This window comes from Scyliorhinus torazame, chromosome 3 (genome assembly GCF_047496885.1).
Source record: "Scyliorhinus torazame isolate Kashiwa2021f chromosome 3, sScyTor2.1, whole genome shotgun sequence".
NCBI lineage: Eukaryota > Metazoa > Chordata > Chondrichthyes > Carcharhiniformes > Scyliorhinidae > Scyliorhinus > Scyliorhinus torazame.
This window is the reverse complement of record NC_092709.1, coordinates 111,133,683-111,151,551: the sequence shown is the minus strand read 5'-3', so window position 1 is coordinate 111,151,551 and position 17,869 is coordinate 111,133,683. Positions and strand designations below refer to the sequence as shown.

Here is a 17,869-nt window from a genome sequence, read left to right as displayed (position 1 = left end):
ACATATTGTTTCACGTAGATTCCAGATTTCAGAATCAAAGGCCAATCAGGTATTACTTCACGGAGGTTGGTGGATTTAAAGCTGATGCTGGATGACTCACTCTTCCAGTAATGTTGACTTATATGATAGGCATGCAGAGATGAATCAGGTGATCGCACAGAACCTCCAACAGAAGCAGTGAAGTGGGGGCTAGGTATTCCACTTGGGCAGAGCTGCTTGCCTGTGAGGCTGTCGGTGGATGGTAAACAACAGACTGAGCTGTACAGTTCAGCAATGCAATATTACTTGTTCCAGAAGCTAGAGGCCTGTGTCACTTGGTTCCCACTGCTCCTCTAGGTCTTTAATAAAAGATGTGTATCCATCATTTGGTCTCCAAAGGCTGTTAAATGTCTCGGCCATTAGGAATTGAAAGGAATGCTGGGGAGCCTTTGTCTTCGTAGATCCATTTCCTCTGCCCAGCCTGGATTATTAAATGCTAATTGCCTTTGTATAGATCTCTTTGAAATTGGGCTATACAGCCCACAGGTGTCGTTTGTGGCTTCTCCAAGATAACGGGGTGAGAGTAGCTTCTTTTGTTCGAGACTCGCAGAACGACATAGGTTTAGCTATGTTAAAGGTCTTTGTTCAGTCTTGAAATCTTAGAAATAGCAATGAGCATACATATATATATTTTATAAAAATGTACAGTGTGAGATCATCTCTCACAAGTCACTAAAAACTAGTGTGCAGGTGCAGCAAGCAAGTAGGAAGGCAAATGACATGTTGGCCTTCATTGCAAGGGGTTTTGAGAACAAGAATAAAGATGTCTTGCGCAAATTGTATAGAGCCTTGGTGAGACCACACCTGGAGTATTGTGTACAGTTTTGCTCTCCTTATTTAAGGAAGGATATACTTGCAATAGAGTGAGTGCAACAGAGGTTCATCTGATTAATCCTGGGGATTACGGGATTGTCGTATGAAGAGAAATTGGGAAAACTGGGCCTGACTTCAGAAGAATAAGAGGTAATTTCATTAAAAGTTATAGAATTCTTATAGGGCATAACAGGTAGATGGAATGTTTCCCCTGGCTGGTGAGTTTAAAACCAGTAACACAATCTCAGAATAATGGGCAGGCAATTTAAGATTGGGATGAGGAGAAATCTTTTCACTGCGGTGAATCTTTGGAATTCTCAATCGCAGAGGGCTGTGGAAGCTCGATCATTGAGCATGTTCAAGACAAAAATGGATAGTTTCCAGACACTAATCACATCAAAGGATATGGAGATAGGGGGGTAAAATGGCGAAGAGATAGATGTTCAGCCATGATCTGTTTGAATGGCGGAACAGGCTGGATGGACCTAGTGGCTTACTCCTCCTCCTCCTTTGTTCCTGTGTTTGGAAGATGGTGTTGTGGCAGTCTTAGTGCAGTGCGTCTTGTATATGGTACACACTGCTGCCATTGTGCATCAGTGGTGGATGAGGCAGGCGCTGATCAAACGGGCTACAGGGTTATTACAGGTGTGCGCAGAACATTTGCTAATAATCTAGTATTCCGGAATGAATAAAAGCAGATAAAGTAAAAGTAGGGAAACATCTAGACAATAATGACCATAATATATATTTTAAGATGATAGGGACTGACTTAAGTAAGACAGTAAAGTTAATAGATTGGAGTAAAGCTGTTTTTACGGTCATGGGACCCCATGAATGATAAAGGAATTCAGGAACACTTGAGGGTTAGGAAGGGAGCATACATTAAGTACATAGACAGCAGAGTAATGTAGGGTAAATGATAATGTGAAGAGGTGAGGAGAGATGTAAAAAAAACAATTAGAAGGCAAAGAAAAAATATGATATGAAATTAAATTATCAAGGAACCTAAAATAGCAACATCATTAAAAAGGCAGACTTGATGTTGACGGGAATAAAAATATTAAAAAGCAGACTGGATAACATCGCATGGAATGAGAGATGGCAGAAATATTAATTTTATTTCGGTATTTACCAGGGTGATAGAACAGGAAGACATTATATTAAACGATGACGAATGGGATAAGTGCATTTAATTTATTTTTGTAAAGGACTGTATTGAGTAAGCTAAACCAATCTCAGAGGATAGAGATAGCAGTGGCGTTACTATTTATATTTAACAAATTTGTTCAAAAGAAATGTAGTGTCAGAAGACTGGAAGACAGCTGGTTTCATTCCCTATTTTAGAAGGGAGAGAGAGCATGTTCAGGAAAATATAGATCAGTCAGGTAACATCAATGGTAGGGAATATGATGGAATCCCTACTAAAGGAGAGAACAGGAGAAGAAATGAAGAATTTAATAATAAATAGTCAGCATGGATTTCAATAGGGTAAATCTTGCTTGGCCAATCTTATTGAATTTTTTGAGGAGAGAGCAGGGAGAGCAGACAGTAGTAATGCAGTGGATGTAATTTATCTGGATTTTCAAAAGGCCTTGGATAAGGTGCCCCTTTATAGACTAATGAATAAAGTCAGAATGTGGAGTTGGAACAAGAGGAAGAATGGATGGCTAGTTGGTTTCAAAAATAGCAGAGAGTAAAGTGTAGTTGCTCAGAGTGGCAGAAGGTGGGAAGTGCTGACCCCGATTGTCCGTAATTCATAGTAATGATTTGGACTTTGGAATCAAACACTTGCCAAATTCAAGGATGACACGAAATTTTGGGGCGGAGCTGTAATCGCCGATGAGGAGGACTGCAAGAAAATTCAGGAGGACGTTAATAATCTTGCAGAATGGGCAGAAAATTGGAAAATTAAGTTCAACAATGAGATCATATATTTTGACAGGAAGTATAGGAATGTCACTTGTTACTTGGCAGGTTCAAGCCTAGGTGGGTCTTGGAGTACAAATACATCAATCACTAAAAGTTGCATCACAGGTTAGCGAGGCCATAAAAATCAGACAAAACACTAGGCTTTATTTCTAGAAGAATATAATATAAAACTAGAGAGGTTAGCTTGGTTAGACCATACATAGAGTTTGATTTGATTTGATTTATTGTCACATGTACCGAAGTACAGTGAAAAGTATTTTTCTGCAGCCGAGGAACATACACAGTACGTACATAGTAGACAGAAGAATAATCAACAGGAAACATTGACAAATGGTACATCAACAAAACAGTGAGTCATGTGTGCAGTTCTGGTTGCAATTTTGTAGAAAGGATACCGAGAATGTTTCCCCTTTTGGAGAAAAGCATAACTGGAGGCCATCAATGTTAGATAATCACCAAGAAATCCAAGAGAGAATTCAGAAGAAACTTCTTAACCCAAAACCTCTTGAGAATGTGGAACACAATGCCACAGGTAATGGTTGAAGTGAATAGTATGGATGCATCTAAGGAGAAACTAGATAAACAAATGAGAGAGAAGGGAATAGATGGTTATGATAGCAGATTTAGATGGGAGGTGGCTCAAGAGGAAGGTAACCAAATGCAGGGACTGATAGAGCCGAATAACTTCCTGTGCTGTATAGCATATGTAAACCCTGACGGGACTCTGATAGGAAGTGTCACAAATTAGATAAGGCCTTAAATACGCATACCCCAGGTCCACAGCCTTTCCCTGAAGCTTCTATGCAACCCTGTAAGTTGCCAGCCACCTTTCCCCAAACAAGATCAGCAGCATTTAGGTGGTATAATAGAGGGAGGAGACTTGCAAACTAGGGTTTCCACTTCCCTGGCCTGGCAAAACATTGGAGGACAGATGCATTGAGTAAGACAGCACACAGACCCATCCGACGACCGGTATGGGGCTCACGTTGGCATCCAGGAATGAATCCCCAAAGAAGCAAGGCTTTGCAATGGTAAAGGGGGAGAAATAAAAGCACATTAGTTATGTTTCATAAAGAAGGCATTACTTAACAGAACATTACCCTGTCCCTCCAGCCCAGCTTTCTCTTGGGGAGGCAAGCATTTGATGCCCTGAATGTCATGGACGCCTACCTGTGGCATTTATGTTCGGGAATTGCCTTCTGCTCCAGTGAATTTTGTCAGGGTCAGTAACAGATATCCCAGTTGAATGTATGGTGGAATTTATCCTTGGATGTGGTGACTGGATTTTCAGTGCCACTGCCTTTTTGAACAGCTTGGTTCCTGTGTGAGTTTGTTAATGCTGCTGTTTAATAACTCATCAATCTTTATTCTTATGCACGTTACTTTATCTCTAAATAAACATGTACTTGGTACTTACACTTTGGGTGGTGACATGAGAAAGTGATGAACATCCCATTTTGAAGGGAGCAATTGTTACATTTCTGGATGAATTGACGGACATGGAATATACTAACATAGACACAGCAGAGTATATAGGTGTAGATTTCAGCTTTCGGGAGATTCGGTCTGCTTACTGAAACTGTTCTTGAGGAAAGGCAGGGTGGGGTGACAGGAAAGAGCCCACAATGGAACTCCATGGTTCCTCAAATGGTGAATCCAGGCTTGTGTATTTTTCTACTGTTGGAGATTGCATCAGTAACACAGGTGCATGGTGTCAGCCTTGGCAAATCTGGCACGTTTTTTTTGAATTGCTACCTACTGCATGAGATCTGCATGTCTGGGCTGACAACACCAAGTCTATGTAAAAGCAAAAATGCTGTTGGAGGATGTAGTCCTCATACCTTTCAAACCCTCCATTCTAGCATGGCTGATCATAACTCAACTAACTTAATTACTTTTCAGTAAAACCTAATGCCATTTATTATGTACTATGCTATATGCCCAGCGTTATATAGATATTTTCCAATCCACCCTGTCCTAATGTGTTCACTTTTTAGGTTTATAATTATGGTGCTTGTGTTAATCCTTAGGTTTTGAGTGCATCTTCTGTAACTTTGTGTGTAAAACAAAGATGATGTATGAACGACATCTACAGATCCACCTCATTACCAGGATGTATGAGTGTGACATCTGTCACAAATTTTTGAAAACGCCAGAGCAACTTGTGGAGCACAAAAAATGCCATAACGTATCTACTGGAGGACTCAAGTAAGGAAAGCTGGGATGTAGTCTGCCATTCTCAGGGTCTGGCATTTAGGCAATTATCGGCAGAAATTATTTTTCAACCTTTGAATTTTGATGCAAGCTAAATTTATACTGGCTTTTAGAAACTTACTTTGGTGTTTTTAAAAAAAGGAATGAGAAGATCATCCAATTCTATTCAATAACACAAAAAAGCAAAATACAAGAAATCTGAAATAGATAGAAAATAATGAAAATGCTCATAAAGGCAGACGTCATTCTTGATGAAAGGCAAAATATTAGATTAACATTTCAGATCTATGACCTCTCTTCAGAGGTGGGTGCTTACAAAGTATCATGGACCTAAAATAATAAACTTAACATATTTTCCTTTCTGCACAGGTTGTGTCTGCATTTCTGAAGCTTTCCAGCATTTCCTGTTTTACCAAATGCTCCTGTTACTGTTGAAAATTGTGTTGGTTTCCCATAACTCGGTCAAAATACTAAAAGCAAGTAGTTACCTTAAAGTGGAGTTGAAACTGAAAATTAGAAGTAATTGCAATTTTGTACATGATGAATGACCACTTGCTTGTGGCCATGGAGAGGTAACAAAAGGATATTGCAGCTGAGTCCAAACTGACCTCACCAGCACACAGGTATATGTAAATTCCCGTAGGATCCAGTAGTTGATTTCTGGTGTTGATTTTCATCCTCATTTTCCAGAGGGCAGTGGTAGCATCTACCCCTATTGCTGCAGCAACAAAAGCTGACTAAACTTAGACTAAGGTTTGAAGTGTAGCATTTCTATATGTACAGTGAAATTTCCAGTGGAGGTATGGATATGAACTAAATGGACTTTGTGATTGAGATATCCTTTGAACTAGAGAAACTACGCCCATTTTTTTTTTTTTAAGTAATCGTTTCCATTACTAGGTGCTTTGAACTATACATTGCTGTGCCTGGTAACAAAATAAACTCCAGTCTTCTTTACTGCTTACTATTACTGAGAATGTATTGCAAAGAATAAGCAATAATGGCAGCACTAACAATAACGTTTATTTATTTGGAATCATTGAATCCATAATATGCAGAAAGGGGCATTCGGCCCATTGAGTCTGCACCAACCCTCCGAACGTGCACCCTACCTAGGCCCTTGCCCCCACCCTTTCCATAAACCCAGTAACCCCACCTAACCTTTTGGAAATTAAGGGGTAACTTAACATGGCCAATCCACCTAACCTGTACTTCTTTCGAATGTGGGAGGAAACGGAGCATCCAGAGGAAACCCTCACAGACAGCCCATATAGCCCCTCGAACTTTGGAAAACATCTCAAGCTTCCCAAATGCTTTCCCGATGACCCTTCGTGTATCACCCGATTGAACATTTTGGGGAGTACAAGAGATGTTGAGTGGGGAACAAAAGTTGCTGAGTGGGGAGAGAGATGAGGGAAATGCTTCAGCTGTTGAGTGGGGTGAGTGCGGGGACATAGTTAATGTATTATTAATGTATTTGGACTCTGATTAATGATGTAACAGCATCCTGATCATTAATCTTGTACGATCATGATTATTGACACAATTCGCAAATTACTCCTGTAATAGGATCCTGATTACTGATCCAACAGGACTCTGGTTATTAATTGAAACAAATGGCAGCTGGCTTTTAATGCAATATGAACTGTAATTAATATAACAGAATCCCGATTCATGAAATAGGATGCTGATTATTTAAGCAAAAAGATCCTGATTGTTGAGGCAAAAGATACCAGACTATTAATGTAATAGAACCCTGATTATTAATGCAGAATCTACAATCCTGACAATGCAGAGGGAGGCCATTTGGCCCATTGAGACTGCATCAACCTTCTGAAAGAGAATCCTACCTAGGCTCAATCCCCCACCTTATCCCCGTAAACCCACCTAACCTACACATATCTGGACACAGGTGCAATTTTAGCATGGCCAATCCACCTAACCTGCACATCTTTGGAAAGTGGGAGGAATCCAGAGCACCCGGAGGAACCCACAATGACTTGGGGAGGAAGTGTAAACTCCACGTCGGCTCTTAGCCAAGGCTAGAATCGAACCCGGGTCCCTGGTGCTGTGAGGCAGCAGTGCTCGCCACCATGCCGCCCTAATAGTAATAAGCTAATTTTAAAGTAATAGGATTCTAATTATGAATATAATAGGAACCTAATTATTAATAGCACTCTTAAGTATGTATTTAATAGGATTCTCAGTGATGCAACAGGATTCCAATTAATGTTATAAAATTATGATTATTAATGCATTATGATTCTGACTATTCTACCTCAAAAACAAACTCTTACCTTTTCACGGCCTATTTATTTAATAATCTTTATTGTCACAAGTAGGCTTATATTAACACTGCAATGAAGTTACTGTGAAAATCCCCTAGCCTCCACACTCCGGCGCCTGATCAGGTACACGGGCGGGGGGGGGTGTTAATTCATAATGTCAAATTCACCTAACGAGCACGTCTTTCGGGACTTGTGGGAGGAAACCCAAGCAGACAGGGGGAGAACATGCAGATTCCGCACAGACAATGACCCAAGCCGGGAACCCACCCTGGGCTGTGAAGCAGCAGTGCTAACCACTGTGCCACCCTGCTGCCCTATCAGCAGCAGTCAGGCCTCGGAGAGCAATCCATTACACCACATCAAACAACAAAAGATGCAAGGATTTATAGGGGACTTGCAACTGTGAGAAATTAGTCTGAGCTCCATCAGCCGCCATTGTTGCCTTGGAGCGTACAATCCCAAAATATTGTCTTGTGACCCCATTGGGGCCATGACCCACAATTTGGGAAGCCCTGGAATAGGTTGTTCAGCCTCTTGAGCCAGCTCTGTCATTCAGTAAGATCATGGCTGATCTTCTACCTCAACTACTCCCTCCTGCACTATCCCCATATACATTGATTCCCTTTGAAACCAAGAATCTATCCACCTATATTTTGAATATACTCAACAACAGGTCTCTAGTATAGATAATTCCAAATATTTACAATCCTTTGAGTGATGAAATTTCTCCTCATCTCAGCCATAAATGCCAACCTCCTATTCGGACTTTGAGATCCCTAATTCTAGACTGGGGAAATGTCCTCCCAGAATTTGTCCTATCAAGGCTCTGAATAATTATATGTTTTGATGTGATCTCCTACTTCTAAACTCAAACAAGTATATACCAAACCTGCTCACCTTTTCCACATAGAGAAACTCTCATCCCAGGAATCAACCTAGTGAACCTTCTCTGAACTGCTTCTAATGCAAGGATGCAGGAAGCCAAAACTATTCACAGTACTCTAGGTGTGGCCTTACCAACATCCTGTACAATTGTAACAAGCCTCACCTATATTTTTATACTCATTCCCCTTGCAATAAAGGTCATCGTTTCATTTGCCTTCCTAATTACTTGCTGTTACTTGCATGTTAACCTTTTGTGATCCACCCATATCCCTCTGTACCACAGCATTCTGCATTGTCTCTCTGTTTATTTTTTTTCAAGATATTTTATTTCAAACATATTCATAATAACACAACCTTAACATCCAACAGAGTATACAGTTTTAATTTTTTTTCTCCACCTACCCCCCCCCCATGACAAACTGCTCCTCAAATATAGCCACGAACGGCCGCCACCGTACCTTCCGACCCCCATGGGAAAAATTTGATTTTCAGCAACTTGAGAAACCGTACAAGTCTCCCAGCCATGCCGCAACACCCGGCAGTGTGGCCAACCACCAATTCAAAAGTATCCGTCACCAGGCAATTAGAGAGGTGAAGGCCACGACATTTGCTGCCTTCCCCTCCAGCTTAGCACCTCTAATACCCCAAAGGTCGCCACCACAGGGTCCACTTCATCTCAACCCCTATAATCCTCGATAAGTTTCCAAACACCACCTCCCAAAAGTTCTCCAACTCCTCACCCCCCCAGAACATATGGGCATGGTTCACTGCCGCCCCACCCCCCTCCCACCTGTCTGCTTCCTCCAGAAAAGTCATGTGGACCTTGTGCACCACCTTAAATTGCAGGAGGTTGAGTTCACTTGGCGCACGAACCGAAGTCTCCATCCTATCTCTTTTCCCAACTCCTCCTCTCACTTCCGCTCTATCCTCTTCACTGGTAAACCAATCCTACCACTTCTTTTCTCCAAATGCTCTGGCACCTGAGGGAACGAAGGCAGCTCCTTGCGTGCAAAGTCCCACACCTGCCAATATCTAAACTCATTCCTCCTTGGTAGCTCGAACCAGTCCTGCAGCTACTCTAACCCAGCAAACGTTCCCTCTGCAAACATGTCCCTGACCCACTTTAACCCCTCCATCTCTTATACATCCCATCCATTCCCCCCCTCCCTCTCCGGCATAAACCTATGATTCCCACACTGTGGAGTCATCACGGACACGTGACCCAGTTTAAAGTGCCTCCTCAGCTTGTTCCAAATTTTTATAGACGACTCCACCACCAGACTTCTCGAACATTTCCTCGGGGCGAACGGCAGAGCCCTCAGGCTTGTACCCTTTCAAGCCACCTCCTCTAACCTGACCCAATCTGCCCCCTCCCACCACCGTCTCACCTTCTCCACATTTGCTGCCCAATAGTAATGCAACAAATTTGAGAGCGCCAGTCCCCCCTTCCTGCCTCTGCCTTTGCAACAGAACCCTCGGCACCTTCCCTGCCCACACAAATTTCCGAAATTAATACATCTACCTTCCAAAAAATGCCTTGAGGAGAAAAATCGGGAGGACTGAAACACAATCCGGAATCTTGGCAGTGTGTTCATCTTCACCACTTGCCCCCTCCCCGCTAATGTCGGGTTCAGCGCATCCCACCTTTTAAGGTTGCCCTTAACCTCCTTCACCAACCCTGTCAAATTCCATGTATGCATCGTGGCCCGCTCATGCATTACCTGAATCCCCATGTTCCGGAACTGCTCCCTTGCCACCTTGAATGGCAGTGCCCCCAGGTTTGATCCTCTGAGACCATCTCTGGCACACACCCCTCCAGAGGGTCAGTGTAGACTTGATGGGCTGGCTGGCCTCCTTCTGCACTGTAGGATTATGATTCTGACACCACATTACATTTGATAAGCTCCCTATTCCTTCCTATCCTACTCTGCTTTTTTATCAAATCATTGATGTGAACAATATAAGTTTATGAGATGGAATGAGGGGAAACGGGAAAGAAGCAGGTAAAAGATGGCGGTTCAGAACAAAGGGGTATGTCTTGGTGGCAAGAGAAAAAGCGGGGGCAGCTGAATGTTTGGTCTCAATTTTGAAGATTAAATTCCATGAGCTCCTGACAATTGATGGAGATGAGGAGAGGGGTTTAAGAAAATAATTGGCAATGGAAAAAAGAAGCTGGGATTTTGTTCTCCAGGATGATCTTGAAACAAGCAAAATGAGTAGAGGAGAGCAAGTTCCGTTTGCATTTGATGTGGCCCAGCAAGATCAGTTGCTGGATGGCTAATCTAGTTGTGCCCCCAGAAATGCTCAGGTCAGTGGCCCTAGAATTTGAAGAAGCAAATATGGCCATAGCAAGGGAAATTATCAGAATGGGAATTATACAATAGTTTTCCTATGGTTATGGTGTTTAGTCTGGAGCTTTTGATTAGTGATGGTAAAGGTTCCAACTTTCTTTCCAACACATGGCTGACCAGGAATCACTTTCGGTCTTACTGCCTTCAATTGGCCTATGTTGGAAATATTTTCAAGTTGATAATCAATTTGTTTGGCCGCATAATGAACCCACCTTCCTTGGCCATCATGTCCTAGGGTGGGACTCAAATCCAGAGCTTCTGGCTTAGAGGCAGGGACGTGCTACCCATTGCACCACAAAACCTCATGTATCAAAGGTACAGGATAATAAATAGTTAAGTAGATAAACAACTGCAGAAGTATTGTGGCAAATGAAGTGCCAAAGGATTTTGGCAACTTGCAAGTGCATTTTTAGTTACTTTGGGGATAAAGAATGGCCACTTGAGGCAGTACAAGGAGGGCACCTTCAGAATCTTACCCAGTAAGGAGTCAGCATCTTCAAGGGAGATGAAGCAAAGAGAAAAAAATGATAAAGAGGTAAAAAGTAAAACAAAATATTAAATATCTTAACTTCTCCCTTTCTCATACCTCCCCCAATCTCAGATGTCAATCACAGGTTGGGCTTATAGACAATTCACAACAAGCGGTTCAAATCTATAGATAATTGAATTTCTGAAATAAATTGATTTTGGTTAAAAGAATGTGCATCGAGAAGTAACCTTTTTAAAAATAAATTTAGAGTACCTAATTATTTTTTTTCCAACTCGGGGGCAATTTAACGTGGCCAATCCACCTAACCAGCACATCTTTGGATTGTGGGGGTGAAACCCACGCAGACATGGGGAGAATGTGCCAAGTCCACACGGACAGTGGCCCAGGGCCGGGATTCGAACCCTGGTCCTCAGAGCCGCAGTCCCAGTGCTAACCACTGTGCCACATGCCGCCCCAATTTTTTTTTCCAATGAAGACACTGGGAGAATGCACAAGCTCCACACGGACAGTGACTCAAGTTCAGGGTCGAACCCGGGTCCTCTGTGCCTTGAGGCAGCAGTGCTAACCACTGCATCACCGTGCCGCCCTATTGAGAAGTAGCTTCTATGGAACTGAATAAAACTGTTCTCTTTTGCTTCAGCTAGCCATTGCAGGAAGTGGCTGAATACTCCACATTAAAAAAATTCCCAGCCTCTATACCAGCCTGGATTTGTTCAGTAAGCCGATCTCCGCAAAGGTGCTTTAATTGTCTTCCATACTTCTTGGTTTAGAGGGGGAAATTAGCCAGAATTATCCTCCTCCTCTCCAACCCCCGGTCTTTATCCAGTGTCCCTGCTAAATATAGATATATGTAGATTACTTTAAGAGCAGGATCAGACTACTGTGATGTGCCTAACGGTCACCAAAATTCACTGTGAATGTTCACATATGATTAATGGCCAGGTCAGGCAGCATCTGTGGAGAAAGAAACAGTTAACATTTCATCAGATTTGTTTCTTTTTCCTCAGATGCTGCATAACCTGAAGAGTATTTACAGCATTTTCTGTTTTTATTTCAGATTTCCAACATTCTCAGTATTTTGCTTTTATATAATTAATAGCCATTTGAAGCATTATGGAGTCAACACCTTCAGGGAAAAAGGAATAAAGGAGAAAGAATCTTTTTTTAAAGAAAGGAAATGTATGAAAGTATTGCTGTAAATTGAGTATTTTGGAAACAAATGGGGCAGATTTGTTCAACGTTTGATGGCAAGTTCTGCTTAAGCAGTGTGTTTGTTTCTGCAGTCTGTTCAATTGAATTTGCCCCTCTTCTGTCTACTTCAATTGAATAGTTATTCCTGCCATGAGCTGATAAATGAATTACTTGTGCTCATTAAGATGAGGGATAATACTGGGGATTGAAATGTTTTTCTATTCTTAATACCAGTGTCAACGCATACATATCTTGCCCTCTACACTTTTAGCTTACCATTATGAACCATCAGTTTTTTTCTCCTGAACATTGAGGTAACATTGGCAACTTCTGAAGAACAACTTCATCAAGTTTCTCATTTTTTAAATTTCATAAGAGAATAACAGAATTGTTTTACAATGCAGAAAGGGGTCATTCAGCCCATCAAATCTGTACAGGATCTCTGAAAGAACATTCTACCGAGTCTCACTCCCTTGCCTTATCCCCATAACTTTGCACATTCCTTTTTTTCGGATACCAATTCAATTCTCTGCCTTCACCTCCCCCACAGAAAGTTGGTTCTAAACTCCAGTCATCCTCGGGTGAAAAACCAATTCTTCATCACTTTTATTCCTTCTGTCAATTATTTTGAATGTGTGCCCTCTAGTTCTTGATTCTCTCTTGAGTGAGAACAATTTCTCACTATTTACCCTGTCCATACCCATCGGGATTTTGAATACCTCTATCAAGTTTCCTTTCGGCCTTCTTTTCTCCCAGGAAAATAGTCCCAATCTCTCCAATCTGTCTTCATAGCTGCAGTTCCTTATCTCTACAATCATTATTGTGAATCTCCCCTCTACTCTCTCCAATTCCTTCACAACTTTCCTCAAGTATGGCACCCAGAACTGGATGCAGTACTTCAAATGAGGCCTAACTACTAGTGTCTTATACGCAAAATTGAACTTTCTACTTTTCTAATCTTAAATCTCTCTCCTTGCCGAAAGGGCCCACATTTCGCCACTTCCCAACTCTAGTTGCATTACCTGACACACCTATCTGTCTTTTGTCCAGCTCGTAATGCACAATCTGCTGCCTCCTTACAATTTTCATCACTTGCTCTCCTGCCAGTCCATGTGCTGTCTGCATCTTGAGCTTTGCAGCACATTTTCAATACCTGTCTGCACCAGCTATCTTTTATGCTGGAATATCCTTGACGAGGCTAGTTTTATGCAACTGTCTTCCCCTCTACTCACCTCCAAAATTAATAAATCCTTGTTCTCCTTATTCATTTCTCTAAATATTTATTTGAACAGATACTTTGAACCATGAAGTTGCAATTTCTGTAAAGTGATGTGGTATAAATCGGATGCACAACTTTGACTTGATGGTTTACTGTGGCATTGGTGAGTTGTAAAGACTTTTTTTAGTAAACCACTAAGCCTCGTTGTATATCCTTTACTTACATAAATTTCTATATGAAACGTAGAAATCACATAGAATCCCAGTTTGTGATTATACCAAATTAATTATTGATCATTACAGTGCTGAATTATAAACAATTTATGCTTGAATAGGGCTTCTTACATAGCAGAATTTCCTATGGCACTTCGTTGAGGGACTAATATCACACCAGGCAGGAGTTAGAGGAGGTAACCAAAGGTATGAACATATGATTAGTTTTTGAGAAGTTTTTGATGGTGAAGAGAAATATGGCAACCCAAATAATGAGTTTTAGGAAAAGAATTACAGCACATTGGGCCATGATGCCTGAGCAATTTGTTAGCATGATGGAGTGGAGGAAACAAGTCATCCCAAATCGGAAGAGTGAAGGTACAAGTTGAGACGCTGGGCGAAAAGAGGTTACAGAGGGTGGAGCAAGAACTTGGAGGGATTTTTAAATACGGACATTTTTTGATATCCATGCATTGCAAATTGAGAGAATAATAAGGGCATCCCCTCATAAGAAGATAAGAAACGGTAATATTTTTTAATAAAAACAATTAACTTAGACATTCGCATAAGGAGTAAAAAAAAATGTGCTGATGATATGAAACTTGGAGGTGTGACAAACATGGTGATGATACCAATCGACTGCAACAGGGCATACAGTTTGTCAGAGTGGACAGACAAGTGGTAGATGGAGTTTAGTACAGAGATGTGTGAGGTGATGCATTTTAGCAGAAGGTGGTGAGGCAATATAGATTTAATGTCCATAGTTCTAAAGAACGCTGAGCAGGGGGACCTTGGGGATTCATATGCACAGATCTTTGAAAGTGGCAGAACATATTGAGAGAGCAGTTTGCAAAGCGCTCTACAGAGAGACGCCATGAACACTTTGGATTCGATGATTACCTGTGTCTGATGACTCTGTGGCTAATTAGTAAAAATACTAAGGGATTAAGGAGAATTTTAAAACTTCCTAAATTCCGGACCTGTTCTCATCACTGTTTTCGATTTGAGGTGTACGGACTTGAAGTAGCACCAACCTATAGGAACATAAGCATACTAATTCCTAGTAAGTTGGTGGCTACCACTGCATGTTTCATAGAATCCCTACAGTGCTGAAGGAGGCCATTTGGCCCATTGAGTCTGCACCAACCCTCTGAAAGAGCATCCTACCTCTGACCAAACCCCCACCCTATCTCCGTAACCCCACCTAACCTGCATATCCTTGGACATTAAGTGTGTAATTTTAGCATGCCAGTCCACCTAAACTGCACGATCTTTGGACTGTGGGAGGAAACCGGAGCTCCCGGAAGAACCCACGCAGACACCGAGAGCTTGCAAACTCCATATAGACAGTCACACAAGGCCTGACTCTTTCAGTCAGCTAGAGGAATGGATGTTATCAACCTCTGCTAATAAGACTCTGCCTTTACGACTGAAATCATGCTTTATTAGAGGATGATTTTTTTTTTACCTCTTAGATCAAAACATACTTTCAAATTTTGCTCCTGATTTGATGTTGAAACTAATTCAGTAGTGTTTCATTTGCTGTATTGTCTCATACTTTTGCGATGCTTGATGCATTGTTTCACAATCCAATTGCAGTATCATATCTACTGGATACAATGGTTACCAATATAAAATCTCGGTTTTTGAATTTCACCTTTGTTTTTAATTATACCATAGGTGCCCATTCTGCATTTATGCCACAAACCGTCCTTCAGCCATGGAATGCCATTTAAGGACACACTACAAAATGGAATTCAAGTGTCGAATCTGTCAAGTGGTGAAAGTGAATCAACTAGAGTTAGAGATGCACATTCGTGAACATCGCCTTGGCAACCACTACAAGTGCGATCAGTGTGGCTATCTCTCCAAGACGGCCAATAAACTGATAGAGCATGTTCGTGTTCACACAGGGGAGCGCCCTTTTCATTGTGACCAGTGCAGTTACAGCTGCAAGCGCAAAGACAATCTAAATCTACACAAAAAGCTGAAGCACTCTCCTCGACAGACTCTGTGCTGTGACGAATGCTTTTTCACAACCACCCATCCATTTGTTTTCAGCCGCCATGTGAAGAAACATCAGAATGGTGAATATCCGGAAGAGGAAAAGAACGGGAGAATGCAGCCTGTAACTTTGAAAGAAAGTAGCTCTGTCTTAAACAGCAGAAATCCCAGAAACCTCCTTTCACCATTTTCCGTTATGTCAGCATCGCAGGCTTTGCAGACTGTTGCACTGTCAGTGACTGGCAACAATGGGATTTCACCCGGATCAGCACTTGGTTTATTTGGCTTGAATGGTATTTCTGCACACCTAGGTAAATACAGGAACTGTGACCTCACACACCTTATTCCACTGACTACACTTTTTCCACAAAATAAATGTGAACCTACATTCCATTCGTCTCAGCAGCAAAGTGCACCCCCAGATACTGTTTCCCCCAAACACTCATTCTTGGGCTATCTTGGCCTAACTGAACAGGCAAACACAGTTTATGCTTCAACAAAGGATTGAATAGTGTTTTTTGCTGCAATATGAGAATTTTTTTTAGAAATGTTTATTATTGTAGAAGAGTAGAATGTGTAGAAGTGGCTGTAAATGCTTCTTGTATTCATATAAGTGCTGCTTGAATTATATATAAAGTACTTAAATGTCCATAATTGTATGGAAACCCAATATTGGAAAGAGGTAGTTGAACTCTGGGCTGACAAATGCCCAGGCTAAAAAAAAAATATGTGATGAGGCAGAATTTTGCACAATGCTTAGTCTTGCACATTTTTGTGTTACTTAAAGTAGTATCATTTTCTACCTAGTGTTACTGATTTCAAAGCAGCAGTATGTTGACTAAATCTGATCAACGCAATAGTGATCAGTCACATTTATTTCAGCACCAACCATTAGCACTTTGAAAGATGCATGACATTGCTGACTTTTGTTTTCAGCATTTATCATCTCCAAGCTTTAGGCTGGCACATTGATGTTTTTGCATTCAATGCAGTATAAATAACCTCTGCACTATATTTGGAGTTCATCTTCAGCCACACAATTGTGTTCCAGTGTTTATTTTTTTGAAAATGCAGCATTGTTTTCAGTATTTTGAGCTTCTTGTTGATGCTGTGCGTGCGCGTGTGCACTAATATATATAATAATATATATATTTATATATATTATTCTGTTTATATATATTATCATATATATTTATATATTTTGCTTTGATTATGCTTTGCTGCATTTAAAAGAAAAGCTGTTAAAAGGCAGTTTGTGACAGTAATTGGCACTTAGAATTTTTGCTCTCTTTCATGTTCAGTTGCATTACCGATGCCTAGTGTAACCTGCAGTATATTCAAAATAAATCTACATTATTTTGGTTTCCTAGTTCTTTATCTATTCATAGTGTTATTCCTCCCAAGATGGCACTTGTATGCTTATATTTTCAACATAAGTTTTTACTCCATTCCTTATGTTCATGTACTTGATGAATTGAGCTGGTGCACTAACTGAGTCCGGTTCATTTCACAGCAAACGTGATCCTATAATGGTGAGACTGATTGCTTTCCAAATTCAACATATACATAAGATCTTATTCTTGCACCAAAATAGTGTCCCAAGATTTTTACAAAAAACAACTTTTAACAAACATCAATTTATCATGTATTTATTTTAAGCTTCCATTCTTGACTTTTGTCATTTACAAACAGTTCTGCTGTCTAATAGTTTTGCTACATAATTCAGAGTCCTGCATTGTGTAATGATTGTGCTATATTGAAAGTAGTGGGAATCAGAAACATTGGTTCATCCCAGGGAAACACTATCTAATGTAAAAATGCTGTTACATTCTGAGTAGAAATGCTTTATGCAATACATGCTGTTAGAAGGCAAGAACAATTTTTAAACTACCTTCTACTTCAATCAGTTGTACCACATAAAGCAGCCAGGTCAGCTTTCTTAACTTAAAACTTATTTTGTAACTCTTGCACTTTGATCTGTTTTTTCACATTTGGTTGCTCCCACCCCCATTTATAAACTATAATTCAGATGATTGCATTGACTATTGCACCAAAATGTAATTGTGCATCAAAAGTTAAATAATCCAGTGGCTATTTCAAATATTCCTTTGAAATAAATACCTATTCTGTAGATCTGAATTATGGGTGGATTAACTTGTGACTTATTTGTATATAAAACCAGTTCAGACTATCCTTGGATCCTTTCTCACAGTTCAGAGACTCCAATGAAGCAG

The 17,869-nt window shown here is 40.8% G+C and overlaps 1 protein-coding gene across 6 annotated transcripts in view; it reads left to right on the top strand.

Annotated features, from left to right (window-relative positions):
- The window catches only part of znf827 (zinc finger protein 827), a 244,379-nt gene extending 227,375 nt beyond the window's left edge, over window positions 1-17,004 (top strand). For 3 of the 6 annotated variants that reach the window (XM_072496124.1, XM_072496125.1, XM_072496122.1), the window contains 2 exons: window positions 4,812-4,989; window positions 15,312-17,004. In XM_072496124.1, the coding sequence (XP_072352225.1) occupies window positions 4,812-4,989; window positions 15,312-16,143 (1,010 nt within the window). In that variant the 3' untranslated portion in view covers window positions 16,144-17,004. Of the gene's footprint in view, window positions 1-4,811; window positions 4,990-12,066; window positions 12,189-13,492; window positions 13,583-13,753; window positions 13,839-15,311 lie in introns of all 6 variants that reach the window. The other 3 variants (XR_011940162.1, XM_072496126.1, XM_072496127.1) reach the window with 3 other exon arrangements.
- Window positions 17,005-17,869: the final 865 nt, after the last annotated feature.